The sequence below is a fragment of the Apus apus genome, chromosome 5 (genome assembly GCF_020740795.1).
Source record: "Apus apus isolate bApuApu2 chromosome 5, bApuApu2.pri.cur, whole genome shotgun sequence".
NCBI classification, from domain to species: domain Eukaryota; kingdom Metazoa; phylum Chordata; class Aves; order Apodiformes; family Apodidae; genus Apus; species Apus apus.
This window is the reverse complement of record NC_067286.1, coordinates 22,974,523-22,992,460: the sequence shown is the minus strand read 5'-3', so window position 1 is coordinate 22,992,460 and position 17,938 is coordinate 22,974,523. Positions and strand designations below refer to the sequence as shown.

The following is a 17,938-nucleotide window of genomic DNA, read 5'->3' as shown; positions in this document are numbered from 1 at the left end:
AGAAGGACTCCCTCTACAGCCAAATTTATTCTGGTGGCAAGACCAAGCATGCCAGTACAATTTCTCTAACCACCAAGAAACCACTTCATTGTTACACAAGTGAAAAAAATGAAGAATGGAAAAATCCGTATGTTCTAATCACTCAGGCTGGATCAGAAAAGTTACGTCTTCAGGAACTATAAAATTCAAAGATCAGAAACAGGTTTTTTTAGATTAAAGAAATATCATACACAAGTTACAAAATGTGTTTGAAGGAAAGTCGCTTCTTTCAAAAAATTTCATCTCCTGCACTGAACTAAATCACTTGAATGCCAAAGCTGTTGCCACTTTTGGGCTATATAAAGCAAAAAGGATATCAAGAACATTAAACATTCAAAGCTAGGTAGCCAAAAGAATGTAATTTTAATATGGAGGGAAGGTGTTTTTCTTGGCTGTGTCAATAGTTTTACGAATTTGTACTGAAAGAGGCACGATTGCTCCCAAGAATTTATTCTCTCTCTTTCCTTGTTCTGCCAACAACATGTAGTAGTGCTTAAGAAGGAATTAAAATTGAGTGAGGTCAGAAATTGAAAGCCCTGTTGCCCCAGGCAGACTGGGTGAACCTTGTGCCTGTTCAGGTCTCTCTTAATCAGTTTCCTCTCCCTTATAACCCAAATATTTTTGGCAGGGTAATTCTGCACCTGCAGCCCTTAGCCAATTGTCACCTAGTCAGTTTGCTTCTTAAGGGAATGGCTTCCTATTTTGACTCTAATATTTTTATGTCCTAAATAAGATGCTGCTGTTCCTGTTGCTGCAGAAGCAATACAGCCCTTTGTTCCATTTACTGTACAGGCAGTTGCTGTCTAGGCTGCATTTTATACAGTTTTCCATTTTTGAGAGAAAGATGCAAAGATGCTAAAGGCAGAAAATCTGTTACTACTTAAATACCACCTGTAAATACATGGATTATGAAAACTTGCTATAGCTTCCTTTGTGACCTGATGTAACATCTAACCTAGAGCAAGGAGTTTCTTGGTTCAAAGCTTTTTTTAGTTAATATATTTTAATGATGGAGCTTGATAACCCTGGAGACTGAAGTCTTTTATTTATCTCAGAGAAATTACACAGCAGAAAGAATAGGAGTTTGCTTTCCCATGATTCACTGTAAATATCCTTCAGTATTGGTAAAAAAAAAAAAAGTCTTAATTAAGAGATAGAGTTCAACTATACCATCTTTAATTTGTCTATGCTTAGAGTGTAAAAAAAACCAACAGAACGGGTTAGTTACATGACTCTCCTGGACAGATCTCCACAACTGACTTGTCAAACATTTTACACTCACAGAACAATAATCAGGCAGTTGCTGGGCATCTCTGTGGTATTTCTGAGCCAGAGACCTATTACTAAATGTTTTTCATGCCCATGACAACCCTGATGAACTGTTTGTTTCACAAACAGCAGGTTGATCCCTGGATGTCCAGGAAGTAAGTTCAGACTACCTGCTCCCTATTTCTGAATGCTAAAAAACAAAGACTCAGGCACTTTGAGAAGTTGCAAGTGAAGCTGATAATAGCTCTTTGATTGATAGCCCAGGTATTGTTCTTGGAACCAACACTGTAAAGTTATCTGTACAAAGTATTTCTTTTATAATATGACACAGATTCCCTGATGCGTGAACTTGTTCCATTCAGCTTCTCTCCTGGCCCTGAAAATAGCTAGTGTATGTATGTATGTGTATGTGTGTGTATGTATATCTAATATATCTATATAAATCTATATAAATACATCTATCTACATCTATCTGATGTACTCCTTTGGCTGAGCAAACAGCAGTATGTCAATTTGCAGTCAATCTAACATCTCCCACAACCCAGTTAGCTCCACTGTTGGAAACTACAGAGAAGTAAAGCAACAGTTTAAACATGTTCTCAATACACTGAAAATGCTATTTTACTCTGAGGATACTAGAATTGACATGGACATGGAAACATGATCTTTACCCTGCATCATAATGCACTTTGGAACAAAAAGCACCTTTTCCTCTTCTGTTTTTACAGTGTTCACCTTAATGAGAACCTAGTTCACAACCAAAATTCCTGTGTGCTGTTGTAATGCTACTAGTACAATCACAGGTAAGCTCAATTGGCTTCAGGTAGTCCACCCTATAAGCCAGAGCACAACTGCTAGACACAGGACAACCTCTTGTACTTCCCCCTTCAGTAACATTTAGGATCTACAAAAAATTTCCAGCCTCTTCCTTAAGAAGGTTTATTCAGAGCAATTTTTACCATCTTCTCAGGGTACATTTTACTTCTAACTCACGTACTCCTTTTTTTAATCCAGACTTGCTATACATCCAGTCTAAATACTTTGCCACTAACCTTGGCAGTTACACTCTTCAATGCCTGGCATGATGCTTGACTAATAAGCTAAACTATAGATATGTTTGTGTGTGCTGTGTAATGTGTGTTTACACAGAGGCATGTATGCAGTCTTCTCATAAATAAGCCTCCAACCTACTAACCAGTTTTGCATTAGTTCACTGTATACATTACAATACATAAGTATTGTTTACTTTGCTAATGGCCAGGAAATTGATATAACACTTTAAATTTGCCAAGAAGGGTATGAGAAAGCTCACTGTTAAGCTGATAATCATGGTAATTGGTAAGATAACCATGTCATGTCTCTCAGTCCAAATCTGAAATTACCTATTTTACATACAGATCAGATTTTTTTTTTACCTTGTCACCTCTTCTGGCTGTGTCTTTCAGCACTATGGCTACCCTTGCTTATCTATCCCATCAATTTTATGGCTGTAAATTGTTTTTCCCAAAATTTACATCAGAGATGTAACAGCCCAATAAGCCTAAGGTGAAATACTTTGTCAGTCCTAGATCTCAGGTTAATTCCACCTAATAACTAGTATGCACATAACCCTTTGCAAATATGGGTGTTGAAAAGTTGTGCAGAAGTGAAGAAACTTTCCCGTATTTTACACTTTCAGAAGTTAATGCAAGAAGGAAGTTTACTGTCATGGTCAAGGTTGGGAAGCCATTTTACTGTAAAGCATGGAATGCAACTCTTATACTTAGCAACTTTTAGTAGTTCGCTCTAGACATTCATTACCTTTCCAAATACATACTTCTTTTCAAAATTAAATGATCACAAAAATATAAAAATGCTGCCCTCCTTAAAAAATGGGACATGCAATTGTTCAGGCAAGTGCCCTTCATTAGCAGATGCAGTGGGCTACACAATCTTTGGAGGAAAGACAATGAACAAACATGAGTGCAAGTAATATTATTACTAATTTATAACCTTGCTTCTTTTTGGTAAGCTAGCAACTGTATGGTTTCAAAAAATAAAACTCATATTCATTACAGTTGATGTTCCACAGTAAAACAGAATTATAGTTTTACTGAAAGTACTGCCAACAACCAGAATTCCATGCATGTGTCCTATGCGCTTTATGGCAAAGCTGCTAAAATTATGCCCCTCTAAAGTCCTTTCTTGCAGTAGTTCACTTTTCAGTGTCACATCACCTGTTGTAGGAATAATTCATGCTGATCAAATGCATGCAACATTCTTTCAAAATTACTAATTTACAGCAAGACAATCAGTGAGCGCTTTTGATCCAAATTTGATGAGACACAGGATAAAATTCTAGGGATCAGAATAAGGTAATAAGAGGACTAAAGGGTGGTCACTCACCTTTCCACCATGTGTGTCTGGTCCAGTGATAACCCATCAATTGCTGTGCATTCTGGACATTTGAACTTCTTTCGTGGGGTCACCTGCAGAAGGGCAAGCCAGATATCATCAAGTATCAACAGAAGGGACATCAATCTCCTTGCACAGAGAGCAGTGCAATACCTCTGAACACGCCTGCAGTGTAAGCTGAGCTGTCTCAAAGCTGGGGGGGGGGGTTGGTTACAAAAAAAAAGAAAAAAAGAGCCACTCCATTCCTCCATTCAGCTCCATCTGGCCTGGCTGACTGCAAAATTCACAGGGGCCCAATAAAAACGGCTTGGAGGGGTTTTTCCTTCTGTAACTGAAAAGAAGTGGCGATGACAAGCTCCTTAATTCCTGTTTAATGACTGTTTTCTCACTGCCAAGGTCCCTGTATAAACACCATTTGTTCTTGCAGCCATAACAGCGATGAAATATAGCTTCCCATACTTCACCCTAACGTTAATCCAACGCTCCTTTGCTCACTCCAGCTCAGACTGACTGGCAAACCTTGTGAGACTCTCCAAATCGCACAGAGGTGCCAAATTACTCTGCTATGCCCTCATGGAGCTCAAAAACATTTTCAGCAAAAACAGACACTTTATCTTCTAAAGACTTTTCTAGGAAATGCAGCCACCAGTCCCAGTAAATGATGATGGACAGATGGGGAAAATGAACCCTGCTAATTGAAATAATGCCTGGTGGCCTCTAAATCTCATTCCAAGTTCACACACTTTGAAATGAATGTACAGAGTGAATGTCCAGAGCTGAAAACGTGTCGAAACATGTTAGGAAATGAATTCAGGGATAAAAAGTTCGTTTAAAGCTGATCTTACAATTAACATTCTTGCAATTAACATTCCCATAAATCAGCTGTTACTAGGCCATGACAGAATGAACTGTGGACAGTTGGCAATTTCTCTCCTCTAGTGAACTCAAACAGGAAAAATATATGTATGTGGGTGTGCATACACACCCACATACATACACAGCTCCCATGTAAATTACCTTTTCATACCTCATGTAGGTGGCTAAAATAACTAGCAGAAACAACTGGTAAAAAACAATTCTCTGTTCTCAGTTAGCATAAAAGTTTTACTAAAAGGGCTTCCCTACCATGGAAGGAGAACAAGATACCATACCAGGGGTAAATGAGAGAAAAAGGAACAATAAGTAATATACTGAAGCCTAATAAATAAATTTATGAGTATGCACATCATGATTTTTAACATTGTGAAGCTAAACTGCAGAAAAGTCCAACCTTAATGACTGATTTGCCAGTGACATTTGCCACGAGAAAATTCATTGCAATATCTTCACAATTCATATGAGCATCCACCCAATTCTTGATGTCTCCGGGCATTTTGTAGGTGTAAAGATAGTTGAAATACTGCAGGATAGAGGGAGAGAGAAAGATAATTTTAAATATGCATGCAGAAATGATAAGACTAAATATTTCAGTCACTGAACAGCAGGCAGCTAAGGATGGATTATGGGCAAACTACGATACTGCCTTCAGCCAAGGACTACATTAGCGGACAGATATTACTTTTTTTGTGCTTTAATTGCATAACTATTCCTTGCCTGACCAGCACATACATTTCTTTATATTCAGTTTTCTTTTATTAAACTGCTAGCAACAAAGCTACCTTCACTGCAAAATTTTTTGGGTAGGTTATGCAAACTGGCAAGAGTTCATCTGCAAGTTCATGAGGGTAATAGTTCTATTTTACAAGCAAATCAGTTGTTTTCACAGCAACTGAAAGTGGCTTAGCTAAAGTTTGCAATTCTTTCTTCAATTGTTGTAGAGACCAATCATGGCACCACAAAACACAGAACAATTACAGACACACATACAGCTCTTTAAAATAAGTTCACGTTGTACGTTAGTATACTACAAGTTGTGTATTACCTTGTGGTAAAATGCTGCCCCAGTGAGCACCATGGAGACTTCATTGGTCCATTCTGATTCATATTTCCATTTGTTCATTTCATGGTCCCAAAGATGCAGGCGGCCTGGATATCCAACCAACCTGTCCGGGAACTCCCGCCAAACCTGAAGAGAAAACAAGGTGACACCCTGCTAACCAGGCCTGCACAGCAAGCAGAGGCAAAGGAGTGGGTGCAACACACATGCTTAGGCAGGGTAGAGTTACAGCAGTGCAAAGACCACTTCAGTTCTCTCAAGCGCCAATTCTTGGAATAGCAAGCTGCCTGGAAGGAGTTGGAAAAAGCCCCAGCATGCTTTGGAAGGCCCCTACAACTCAGGGAAGCCATGCCCTCAGAGCAAAAGCCACCAAAGCAATACTGACTTCACTGTTGTACAGAAATACAACCCACTATTCAAAAAAGACTAACGTTAACTGAAACCTAGCATGATTAAAATGGAACTTTTCATGTTCACGTCAGAAGATATGGCAACAACCTAAGTACTTTCACAGCTGGCTTTGGATCTCACCAACCTGCTTCCTTTGACAGGAACAGCCTTAAAACAGGCTTACATTTTAATATTCCTGGTATTCTTTAGTGGGTGCTTGGATGGATCTACTGCTGCATGGAAGGCCTCTTTGCCCTTGACTTGTTCCAGACAGCTGGATACAATCAAGATACCATCCGTGTCACTCCATACATTATTTTGTAGCTGACTACAGGATCAAACACAGTAGACAAGAACAAGAAGGGCATCATTAACACAACCCCAGTTCTCCACACTGCTGGCCACATTAAATAATGGACATTTTTTGCATGAGGAAAAAGAGAGAAAAGATTATAATTATTTAGAAGGGCCTGAAGGCTATTTGTTAGCTAAATACACAGTTTGTCTTTCTGCGGGTCAATAATGAAGTTAGTATTTATCTGCATTATTTACAGACAAATTTATCAGTTTGCGCTTTAATCCAAATAACTATTAGGTTTGCTGGAAGAATACAAGTCTTGACTCTCTGACACACAGTGTTAGGACACAAGAGTTTGTTTCAGGTCAGTAGTGATAAATAAACAAAATACATACCCAAAATATCTTGTATGCAAGATCAACAACAACAACAAAATATCTCAAATTCCCAACTAGCAAACCTCTTTTCTTTGTACAAAAGGCAAGGGAACCCTACAGTTGAATTTGCAGTAAAGAAGTGTTATCTGGAATTCCATCATCCTGCAAAACCTCAACTCATCAGCTTTGGGCACTTTTTCTGTGCCAGTATGTTTCAGTTGGGAGGCCCAGGCAAAGACTCTACGCAAGTATTTTGTCAAAGTAAACATGATAAAACCCTCAACCTTAAGCTGCTGCTTCTCTATCTACATTTTTGTGATTTTGCATTACTATATATACACCTTTTAATCTATACATCTCAACACATCTTATTGCCATCAGTTAACGTAGCTTCAGAATCCCATGATGAGAGGAGTTTTTATTTTAAACATACAGATGAGGGAGGAAACCTGCCAAAAATCATACAGGAAACAAGAATGGGAACCAGATCTTCTGACTCCCCGACTTGTATTTTATCCAGAAATCAATCTTGCTAGACAGCTTTAGGGCACAACTATGGGGATAGTATTTAGACCAGACAACACTCTAACAGAAGGCTCTTGAAAGCAGAAATTATTTGGAACTGAACAAAGAGAATTTGTAGGATGCTGTTATAAGTTGATGCTATCAAGTAATTAAAAAAATACAGATTTTTGGCAGGCAAGCCAGTGAGGGTTTGAGATACCCCTTTTGACATTATGCCAAAAAACTTCAGTAAAAAAAAAACAAAAAACAAAAGGCACCCTCTTCCAAAATGTTATTCCTTGCTTTCCAGGACTCAAAAAAATTATTATTTAATTTCAGTATTTTTTTAAACCTGACTATTGAAATGCCCATCTCTCAGCTGTTGAGGCTCAACAAAGGATTTGACAGGCTGCTACAGCTCTGCACTGGGCTAAGAATTCTTGTAGAGGGAACAGCATGAAAGGCAGCTGAAAGGAAGATTAAGCTCAGCTCCTGCTTCCCAAGGGACTTCAGTGCCTTCAAAACACAGAATCATAGATTCTTCTGGTTTTGGCCTCAGTGTCATCTTCGATAGTCCAATTGACATAAAAGCCAACTATAATGCATGCTACCCATACAGGTTTCTTTGCATCACTGTAAAGCTCAACCCTACCCTGAGACTCTGGCCCCTGAAAATTGTCAGTTTGATGCATCTGAAAACTAACTTAGTTGCTTTAAACAAAGATTCCTTTTAAAAGTAATGCTATCGAACTCAGTGGAAAAGCTTGGCTTTTCAATAATGTTAATCTCAAGCTCATTCAGTAGTAATTTCTGGAAAGGCTCCACATAACTGCATCCAGCTCATTGCACAAATCCATACATATGCTTTGTGCCAAAATTAATATATACAGCTACTGGTTATAAGGAAGTTTTCAGAATAAAAACAGTGGTAATGATTCTTATTTTACTCTTATTTTGTACTACCATCTACTTTCTTGTTTGATGTTTGTCTATAATTTATTAGTCTGTTAGGAATACATTCCATTTCAGCCAGTGATCTTATTAGCTTTTTCAGACTAAAGAAGGATAGCCTGATTTAATACTGGTAAGGGACACATCTAAGGAAAAACATATTGCCAAGTGAAGAGGCGGTACACTCCTTTGTGGACAACACTGTTCCAAAGACTTTGCTAGACAGCCCTGAAGATAAATATTTTTGGACAAAGCATTTCCCAGATGAAAAGTTCTGACTTGGTAGTTATACTAAAAATCTTGTAAAAGACACCAAGAGAAGATGACAGGAATTTTGTTTCCAAGCTGAGCTCCCCAAGTGACATAAACAGTCTTGCTGAAACACCCTCCAGTTTCAGCTCTCCACAATTCTGTCTTCTATCCTCAACTGTTCTGTGCTGTTCCTGTGTATCATCACAACAGCTGCCACAGCTAATTCTCCATGTGGCCAGAAGACAGAGAAGCACTTCCTTTTCCAGAATATACTCCAACTTTTACGCATTTATATATTAAGTCACATGCAACTTCAGGAACTGGCTCATTAGAACGAGAAGATTTTTAAATTTAATCAACAGAAAAATAATCAGCATTTCAAAAGCTACCATGGCAATATTGTAAGAATGAAATGCTGACTATCCTCTACTAACAAAAGAAAACCCTATCAATCAGTATTCCTTCTCTCCTCTCAGAGCTCCATCCACACTTAATTCTCTCCTGGTCCTCAAAGAGATGGCTTGTGCTATTACTAAAAATCAAAGCAAAATGTAAACATGAAGTCTGATACAAGTGGAGCTTCACATGCACACAATTTGTAAAATAACTTCAATTTGAAGAAGAGCTTTGAATGTGGCCAGCAGTTACCCACGGAGAAGTCTTTTGGTAAGCAGAATTTTATTATTATTCATTCGGTAATTGAACGCTGAAAATTACATATTTAACAGACAAAATGGATACAGAATTCTTCTACAGAAGGCATTCAAACTTTTGATTATTTTAGCCTAGTGAAACATGCAATTCAGAGCTGATTTTTTAAAAGAATGGCAGAGCCATGAAGCACTGAAAAGACCTCCAAGACAGAATAAGACCATCTACAAGCAGTAGGCAAAAAAAGCCTCCAACAGAAAAAACACAAACTTAGCAATACACCATCCAATATTTTCTATGAACAAAACAGAGCAATAACACGAATTTAATTATTTCTATAATTGCCATAATACAAACACATTGTCTTTGTAAGGATGAAGAGTTGCGTAAATACCTAATAAAAAAAATCTTAATGAACTTAATACTTGGAAACTGTTATCCCTGCTTTTCAGTCTGACAGAAATGCTTAGCCATCTGGCCCAAGGCCAGCTGAGATGCAGAGGTGGAAACACTGCAATATGTGCTTTCAGTCCTGCATTCAAACACCAAACTTCACGAGCAGCCAGTGGTTCTGCTTTAATTTTTTTAAGGTTATGTATGACCACGTAAATAGCTGCTCCTCGTCTTGGGTCTCTCCCATGCTCCCTCTACAAACAACAAAGATCAGTAAGCAGGGAAAAAAGTTGTCTGGCTCTAACAATTTTTTTTCCAGTGCCCCAAGCCACACCTGTGATTTCATCATATAACTTAACAGAAATACTTTTTTCAAAGTCAGAATGTCATGAGTATTCTTCTACTACCTTAGTACAGCAGCACATAGGGACTATTTTTCTGCTTGCTCCAATAGATTTATGCAACGTCATAAATCACTGTACCATAATAGTTCACTTTTAACAAGTAAAAAATGTCGGACACTTTGAGTGTGACTATAATTTTTTATGGCTGAAAGTGTACAGAGATCAAAGTTTTCTGTTTTTTTTAGGCTTGCTCTATACATTCAGACAAGTCTGTGACAGAGGGGGTTTTGCCACATGTTTAAATGTAAAGTCTCAAGGATGTCAGGAGGAGAAAAGAAAATTACTGAATGTCACGTTTCCAGCCTTTCTTATGACCAAAGTAGAAGCAGACATACTTTTAAAATAAAACTTTCTAGTAACATTATATGTTGCTACTGGTCCCCCTGGATTCCCCTGCAAAGGAGTCAAGAGCTTGAGAGATACTTTTCTGGTAACACACATAAACAGATAAATAAATTATCACAGGCTGAGGACAATTTAAACATCTGGGAGTCAGTTCAGGTCTGTCAAGTAAGTCACAGACACTCAGGGATAGGAAAGATCAATCTTCAGCCCCTGATTTCTGTGCCAGAGAATAAGAACTGTATCACCCACTCTCCTTCTGTATACGAGGAAAATTGTGTATTTAGAAAGCAATCCGCTGTGCTTCTGTATTCAAAGGCATTTCTGTACATTTATTTGACAGGGGGAAAAGAGCAATCTCAAAAAACAAGGATTCAAACTACCCACGGGTTTGTCTCAAGTATCTGTTCAATAAGGCTTTTTCATTTTGCATCAATGTGGCTGTCCAGTAAGCCAAATGGAATAGGATTTATAACAAAATGCAAAAAACTGCAAAAGCAATAGTTTTCAGTCTGCCAGACTAAACAATTTTGTGTCCAAACAGTTACGTTCACACACTGAATACAAGGACTGCTGCTCAAGTAGTCCCTGCAAGCAGTGCATGCAGTCCACAGAAGGCCAATAAAGTTTTGCTAGTACAGTCCAACAGCTTGATTGAGGGATGGAGTTTTAAGGCTCAACTGCCACCTAATCACATTGACTACAGGAGAATTCACACAAACTCTCTTTTGCCTCTTTTTTTCTTTTTTTTTTTTTTCATAAGGATAACCCTTTTCTGCCTAAGTGCCCAGACTCAATATACATGAAGTGACAGATATTCTCAATTGAGGATGTTTAAATTAACACTTGAGACATGAGTGCCACAGTTTTACTTCTCACAACTTGTGGCTCACGTAGCTGAAACTCAGCTGCTGTTTTAATCTCTGCTTCAAAGTCCTCCAAGCCTGTTCTGCCAGTAGCAGAGATCAATTTGGAACTACTTATGTGGTCACTTAGGTTTTATAAAACTTACTTTAATTTACTTTGAGACAGCTTGACAAAAATGAAAAAACAAATTGCAAACGGAGCCAGGATTTACACAGCACGCATGTTAATGAATTTGCTATTTCTTAGCCCATCAGTTCACCCTCAAAACTAGTAGCTATTGCACCAACACAGACAAAAGTAAGTCAGTGTGCACAACTGCCAACATTTGATTGTTCTGCTGTTGCAGGGCAGTGCTTAAAATATTCAGTGTAGACAGTGGAGCATCGAGAAGGCACATGTAGCCAAGACCCCCCCGCCCCTTCCTTCAGTCATCTTCTCTTTGTTCCATCTTTCATTCTTCATGTACTAACCTGTTACTCCTAACCTCGCAAGGGAAGAAGTATTTCCTTTCTGGAGACACACATGATAGATTAAACCTCTGTCTCCACTATTTAACATCTTTGTTATTACATCAGCACTCCCACATTACCACAAGCTATTTCTTGAGTCCAAAAGCTCATTACTTGCTAACAAGTCACTTTCACTTGAGAGGGAGAAAGAGCCATATTTGATCACATATATTCTCACATTACAGAAATACTTATTTTAAAACAGCTCTTAAAAAATATCTTCTTGTGTTAACAACTACACTTCATATTTTTAAAAATTATATAATTATCTTATTTAGTTTGCTTCCTGCCCTTTAGAAAAGTGGGTTTCATTATTTCCACACAATTAAGGTACTAGTTTCGAGTTCTAGCTCTCATGTATGAAGCCTGGTATTGTCTTGCTCTCGATATTGCAGGTACAGGAGTGACTAAAGGATTCAAACCTTTCTTAAAATGAGGTATTACATTTCCTAATGTTTCTGATTGAATTAAAAATACAGCATGTTTGTCTTAAATGCACATATACAACAGTAATGCCAGATTATGGACTGTGTCTTAAATACAAATGGAAGACAAAAATTAACTCATTCAAACCAAAATTTTGGAAGGAAGGCAACAGTGTTTCTTTAAGTGCACTACTCAAATGCCTATGAAGACTTTTACCTCTTTGTACCGCCATGGGTAACTGATTTGGATGAATTTTATTTTTGTGGATACCCTCATTACCACAACAGTGCTGAAGCTTTGCCATTTCAAGGGCAATACATGCAGCCCCTCCTTGACGTTTTTCAGTTCCTCTTTTCATTGCACCCCGCTTTTCTTCAGCATGCCCTCAAAAGGCCTCCTCTGCTCCCAAAATACTTGATCTATGAAACTTGCCTTGTCCATCAAGACACATTAACTTGGGACAGCACTTCTGATTTGTCTAAAAACTGTTAAGAAACACGCAATTCACAGACTTGCTTCCATTACACCAACTACACAACATTTTCTGGAGTCTCTTGGCATTACAATGCCAGTTTCAAAAAATTTTCTGTTAGCTGGCAGTTTTTTCCAAAAAGTAATAACTAACTGTAAAAATACTTCAGTCAGCATTGAACTGTTACAGTAAAGAGAGATACACCAATCTGAATCAGCAGACTGTGCAGAGCTTCCTCCACTTTATGTACACATGCAATGTTGAAATAGACAGCCTAACAGATGGGAAAAAACACAATTCTCTTACCTCGTAGCCAAACTGGAGTTCATCTGAGGTCAGCATAATGATATCATCATCAATAGCCAGCACTGCTTCTGTTTCAATCTCATCATAGGGGAAGAAGCGGTTACTAAGTTTGTTTTCTGCAGTCCTAACAACTTTCAGGGGAACACGGATCTTTGGCCAGAGGGAATCTAGAGAGAAAAATTGAAAGAAATAGAATTCAATATTAGACTTTACTTCTGAACAAACCTGCATATCTGTCTTAGCTTGACTTTTTTTTTCTCCGTATCTTAAACAAAAACTTCTTAATGGCCAAGTTACACCTGACTTTGGCAAACATGTAAGCATATGAAGGCAAGAGACAGATGTTCAGCTGCTTTTCCCTCTTTTGTTCTCTACACAGAGCTTCACAGCTCTCCCACACATACAGACCATAGCTTCCCCAAAACTGCACTCTGCAATAACCACATAACAAGAGTCAGTGACACTGTGTGTCAGTTTAGGAAACACAGCAAGAGAAGACATTCTATTCAACTACAACTATTTAAAAGAAATCGAAGCACTGACTGCAAACCTAGAGACAAAGAATTTGGAAAAGGATGGTAGTTTTATCGAATACTGCAGAAATATTTTATAGTATCATTAAAAATCTAGATACAACTAAAATGTTAATCACTATTGACAGTTAAGGAGTAGATTCTATGTATGAGGAATTCCTTTCATCTTCAAAGTCCTAAGTGACAGTGATAAATTAAGCTAGATAAATGCAAAAGGATTCTACTTGTGCCCCACAGCATCCTCACAAGTCGAATAGAGAACTGAGGAGTCAAATGATGCTTTAAGCAGCAACAAGAAAACCTGTAGATATACAACTGGATCCAATTTACAATGAGATTAGATTCCGTTTCTTGCTATGCGTTTATAATGTAGCACCTTAAGTGTCACATGAACAGTTTCTGCTACATGTATTTCTTTTGCATATAGTTTCTTTTACACATATTAAATTTTGTTCAACATTCTCTCCTATTCCTACAAAAGTATAACTACAAGCACAAGTACAAAGCACCAAGCTGAAAGAAACACAGCCAAGGAGAAAATATCAAACATTCATTCTAAATGCACATATTTAACCACTTACATTTTCTAGTAGAAAGCTTAACAGAAGTCATTATTACAGGACAATGCATCCCAAAAGCACCAATTGATCAAAAAGTAATTAATAGCAAAATAAGTACCAATGTGATTTGTTGGTTGCTTATGGCTTTCACAATAAACTTATTTTAATGAAAACCTAAGGCAAAAGAGAGCATTGTAAGATGAATCTAAGTACCTTGCGAACAGTGAATAGACGAACACTTCAGTTTCTTAGACTGGTGAAATGGACAGGATGACAACAGTCCGTGATAAGAAAAATAAGTAAAAATACTTTTAAACAACTACACAGTAACTGATCAGATAATTTGTAAGTTGTTCTCTGTGTCAAATGAAAATGTGTATGAGGATACACCTCAAAGGGTGTATATCCCTTCTACTCAGCACTCGTGAAGCCACACCTGGAGTACTGTGTCCAGTTCTGGGCTCCTCATTACAAGAGACATGGACATACAGGAGACAGCGCAGCACATAGCCATGAAGATGATGAAGGGACTGGAGCATCTCTCCTACAAGGAAAGGCAGAGAGAGCTGGGACTGTTTAGCCCAGAGATGAGAAGGCTCAGGAAGGGCCTCATCAATATGTACAAAACCTGAAGATAAGGTGTAAAGAAGAGAGAGCCAGGCTCTTCTCAGTGTTGCCCAGCAAGAGGACTGGAGACAATGGGTGCAAGCTGAAAGGTTCATGCTGAATGTTAGGAAACAATTTTTCACTGTGAGGATGACTGAGCACTGGCACAGGTTGCCCAGGGAGGTGCTGGGGTCTCCATCCTTGGAGATACTCAAAAGCCATCTGGAGATGGTCCTGTACAACCTGCTCTAAGTGGCCCTGCTTAAACACAGAAGTTGAACAGGATGACCTCCAGAGATCCCTTCCAAGCTCAGCCATTCTGTAATTCTGTGGTCTGTAAGAACTGATACTGGGCCCAAATCCACTGGAATTTTCATCAGTGGTCTGAAATCCATATAAATTGTCAATGCAATTAGCAAGTGATGCAAAGCCTGGAGACACGAAAAACGGTGAGGACAATAAGGTCATACAGAGCACTCTGGACTGCTTAGTCAACTAGGTGCATTTGAACAAAAAACCAGCCTGACACAACTCAACACACAGTTAAATACTAGGATGATGAAGGCAACTTTTTCTCCAAGAGCAGCTGCTGAAAAGGATTAAGGGGTCAGAGCAGACCTCGGTGCTGCTGGGGCAAAATGAATTAATGTAATTATTGTGACGTAGATTTATAAGTAGTAAGAAATGGAGCAAGAGGAGTGGAGGGCAATTTTCCCTGTGGGCAGACACAGTCAGAGAACATGCTATTTGTTTCTCGTTTATTTTTCAAAGCAAAACCGGAAAGAACATAAGTTAAATGAGGGCAGGAGAAAATGTCTTATGGTGGAACTTGGAGATCAATCTGTTTAGCCTGATAAAGGGACAACAAAAAGTGGGTTTGATTAATATGTACAAGTATCTATACAGGAAGAAAAATGCCACGTATCTTCAACCAACTGGAAAAAGACAAAAAACAATGACTGAATCTGAAGCCAGGCAAATTCAAATATAAGTAAGGCAGACATTTTTAATAGCATCTGGAGGAAGTTACCAAGGACAGCAGCTGATGCTGTACATCTTGCCTTTGAACAAGGCTGGGTATTATTGCAGAAGAGGTGCCCAAGTTAGATAGCAGTCACTGGATTGCAAAGGAAGGTGATGTGGTGACTCCCGACTGACAGGTCAACCCACATGGTACTACCATCCCCTCTGCCTCAAACTTTACAAGCCTATGAACACCTACACATAAAACTTTCACCGAGGAATGAGCGTCCTCATCCTCATTGCCACTGGGCCCCTCAGATTTAACAGTTCACACAACACTCTTAAATAAAACACAGAGCTACACACTGCTTAAAAAAAGCAGAGCCCAAGCACTACTTCATTGAGAAAACAAAGCTGTCTTTCTAAACTACAGCAAGTCTTCAAAAGTCAGTTTTTCTTGAAGATGTATTTTAAAAAGAAGGATTGGCATGCTTGGGTGGCCAAAAAGAAAAAGAAATACAGAGTGATATTTACCAGCAAAATTTTTACTCAGTTTCCCACCCCAAGGTTTTTCCTGTGAGAGTGAAAAAGTGACTGTAAAATCTACTTTTATCTGGCTGGTCTTGTAGACCATGGCCTGTATTTGACACGTATAGAGGTTCATGTTCCATTTTACCTCTTTTCCTTCTAGTATAAGGCAAGAGGCACCACCTCAAACACCAATGCATGCGTCAGTGACTTATAATATTGGTTAGTAGCTGACTGGAAGGATTCAGCCACTCTACTATGATGGGCTCCAATGGAAGTTACACTCAGCCAGCAGCTGGGGAGACACAGCAAGTGCCTTGGGGATCCAACAAAAATGGCCAAGAGCCATGCATTCCAATTACAGTGCACTGAGCTAATTTATTCTTAGTATTGTAAGGTCTTTGAAATCCTCTGCTTGAACCATAATTTGAAACAATTATTCCAGTAAGACACTGCTGAAATTCCAAATTTTTCATCTTACTCATCACCCTCATCTCAGGAGGCAGTAACACTGAACGACTGGAACCATTTACTGGAAATTAGTACTCTCAGGTCAACTCACTGCTTTCTTACTGGTTTTATCATATAACATGCAAGTATCCATATTTATAAGGTAGTTACAGGTACCTCACAAGGACACACATCATGGCCTTATAAACACTGTAAACTGTTTAACATTTTCATGCATCTTTAAGCTCTTAGGTTAATTGCCTTTAATTATCCAATTATCATCCCAAAACTGGTATCAAATAATTGTATGCAGGCTGATAGATTCTGAAGAGACTCCAACTGACCAGTGTTTCAGTAGCAATCTGAATTGTCATAGGTTTGTATACATTTGTAAATTTGTATTTGTAAGTATCAACAAAGTACTCCCTTTTCCAGGCTTTTCTTCCTTTCAAATCTACTACACGTAGAAAAAAAGAGACTACAGATTGCAACAAAGATCTTATTTCAGTCCAGGAATATACTGAAACAAAAAAACAAAACCAAAAAGTCAGTCGGATTGAAAAATAATAATTCAGAAAAGCAAGCATATGTGGATACCTTAAACTTCTAGCTCTTTGGAAAAATCAGTTGTTTGATAGCTTAATAACAGGCATATCGATAGCATAAAAATACAGTAACAGAAGAAAAACTAATGAGAAGTGTATGAAAAATGAAGGTGTAATCTAATTATAAACAGTATGCATCTCAGATGTCAGGAAATCCTGGTAAACCCACATGATGTACCAAGGTCTTGCAAAGTTTCTCTAAATGACCAATTTTCAAAAGGAGGTATGTTACTGTAAAATATTTGTCCTTTGAGAAAATAAGTTTTGGAATTTGGACTTAAATCAATGAATGGAAAAATAGCACAATTTGGGAGAAACTCTGAATAAGACATTAGGGTGCCAGTTACTCTGCAGTATGCAAAAACAAAAGACAGAGTAAGACTACTTGTTGCCTGGAGGCTGATCAGATACTGAAAGTTGCTGTACCTAGAGAGATGGAAGCACATGGGAGATGTCATGGCATGATGACACCTGGGTAGCCACTTTGGCAGCCTGGGCAAAAATGAGTATCATAAAGAACAGCAGGTTCCACTCAGAGAATCAAGTATTCAAAATGAGCCCTGCTGCAGGAACCAAAAAAGAAGCAAATAGTCAATAAAAAAAAAGACAACAACTACTTCAGAAGTCAAACTTTAATAACCCATCAGGAAGTTTAAGCTGTCTGTATTTATTTTAAAAGACCACAGAAAGTAAGTCTTTGTACTCTGCTTTTTTACACATAGGAGAAATGTGGCTTAAAGAGAAATCACAAACAGGGTCTGCCACTTCTGTAACACCACGCTCCAAGTTTTCAGATACCACTTGGAAAGTCATGAGAAACCTCAGCAGTAACAAAACTTATATGGGGAAAATCCTCAGTTTAATAGACTTTATTATAATCAAGGCAGAAGCAAATGCTTTAATCTTACAGTAA

At 38.3% G+C, this 17,938-nt stretch overlaps 1 protein-coding gene across 1 annotated transcript in view; it reads right to left on the bottom strand.

The window, feature by feature from the left end:
* EXT2 (exostosin glycosyltransferase 2) overlaps positions 1–17,938 on the bottom strand; it is a 79,347-nt gene that overhangs the window by 5,149 nt on the left and 56,260 nt on the right. Inside the window, exons 10-13 of the mRNA XM_051621067.1 lie at positions 12,781–12,947; positions 5,624–5,767; positions 4,973–5,101; positions 3,694–3,776 (exon numbers count right to left, since the gene is read on the bottom strand). Coding sequence (XP_051477027.1) covers positions 3,694–3,776; positions 4,973–5,101; positions 5,624–5,767; positions 12,781–12,947 — 523 coding nt within the window. The remainder of the gene's footprint in view (positions 1–3,693; positions 3,777–4,972; positions 5,102–5,623; positions 5,768–12,780; positions 12,948–17,938) is intronic.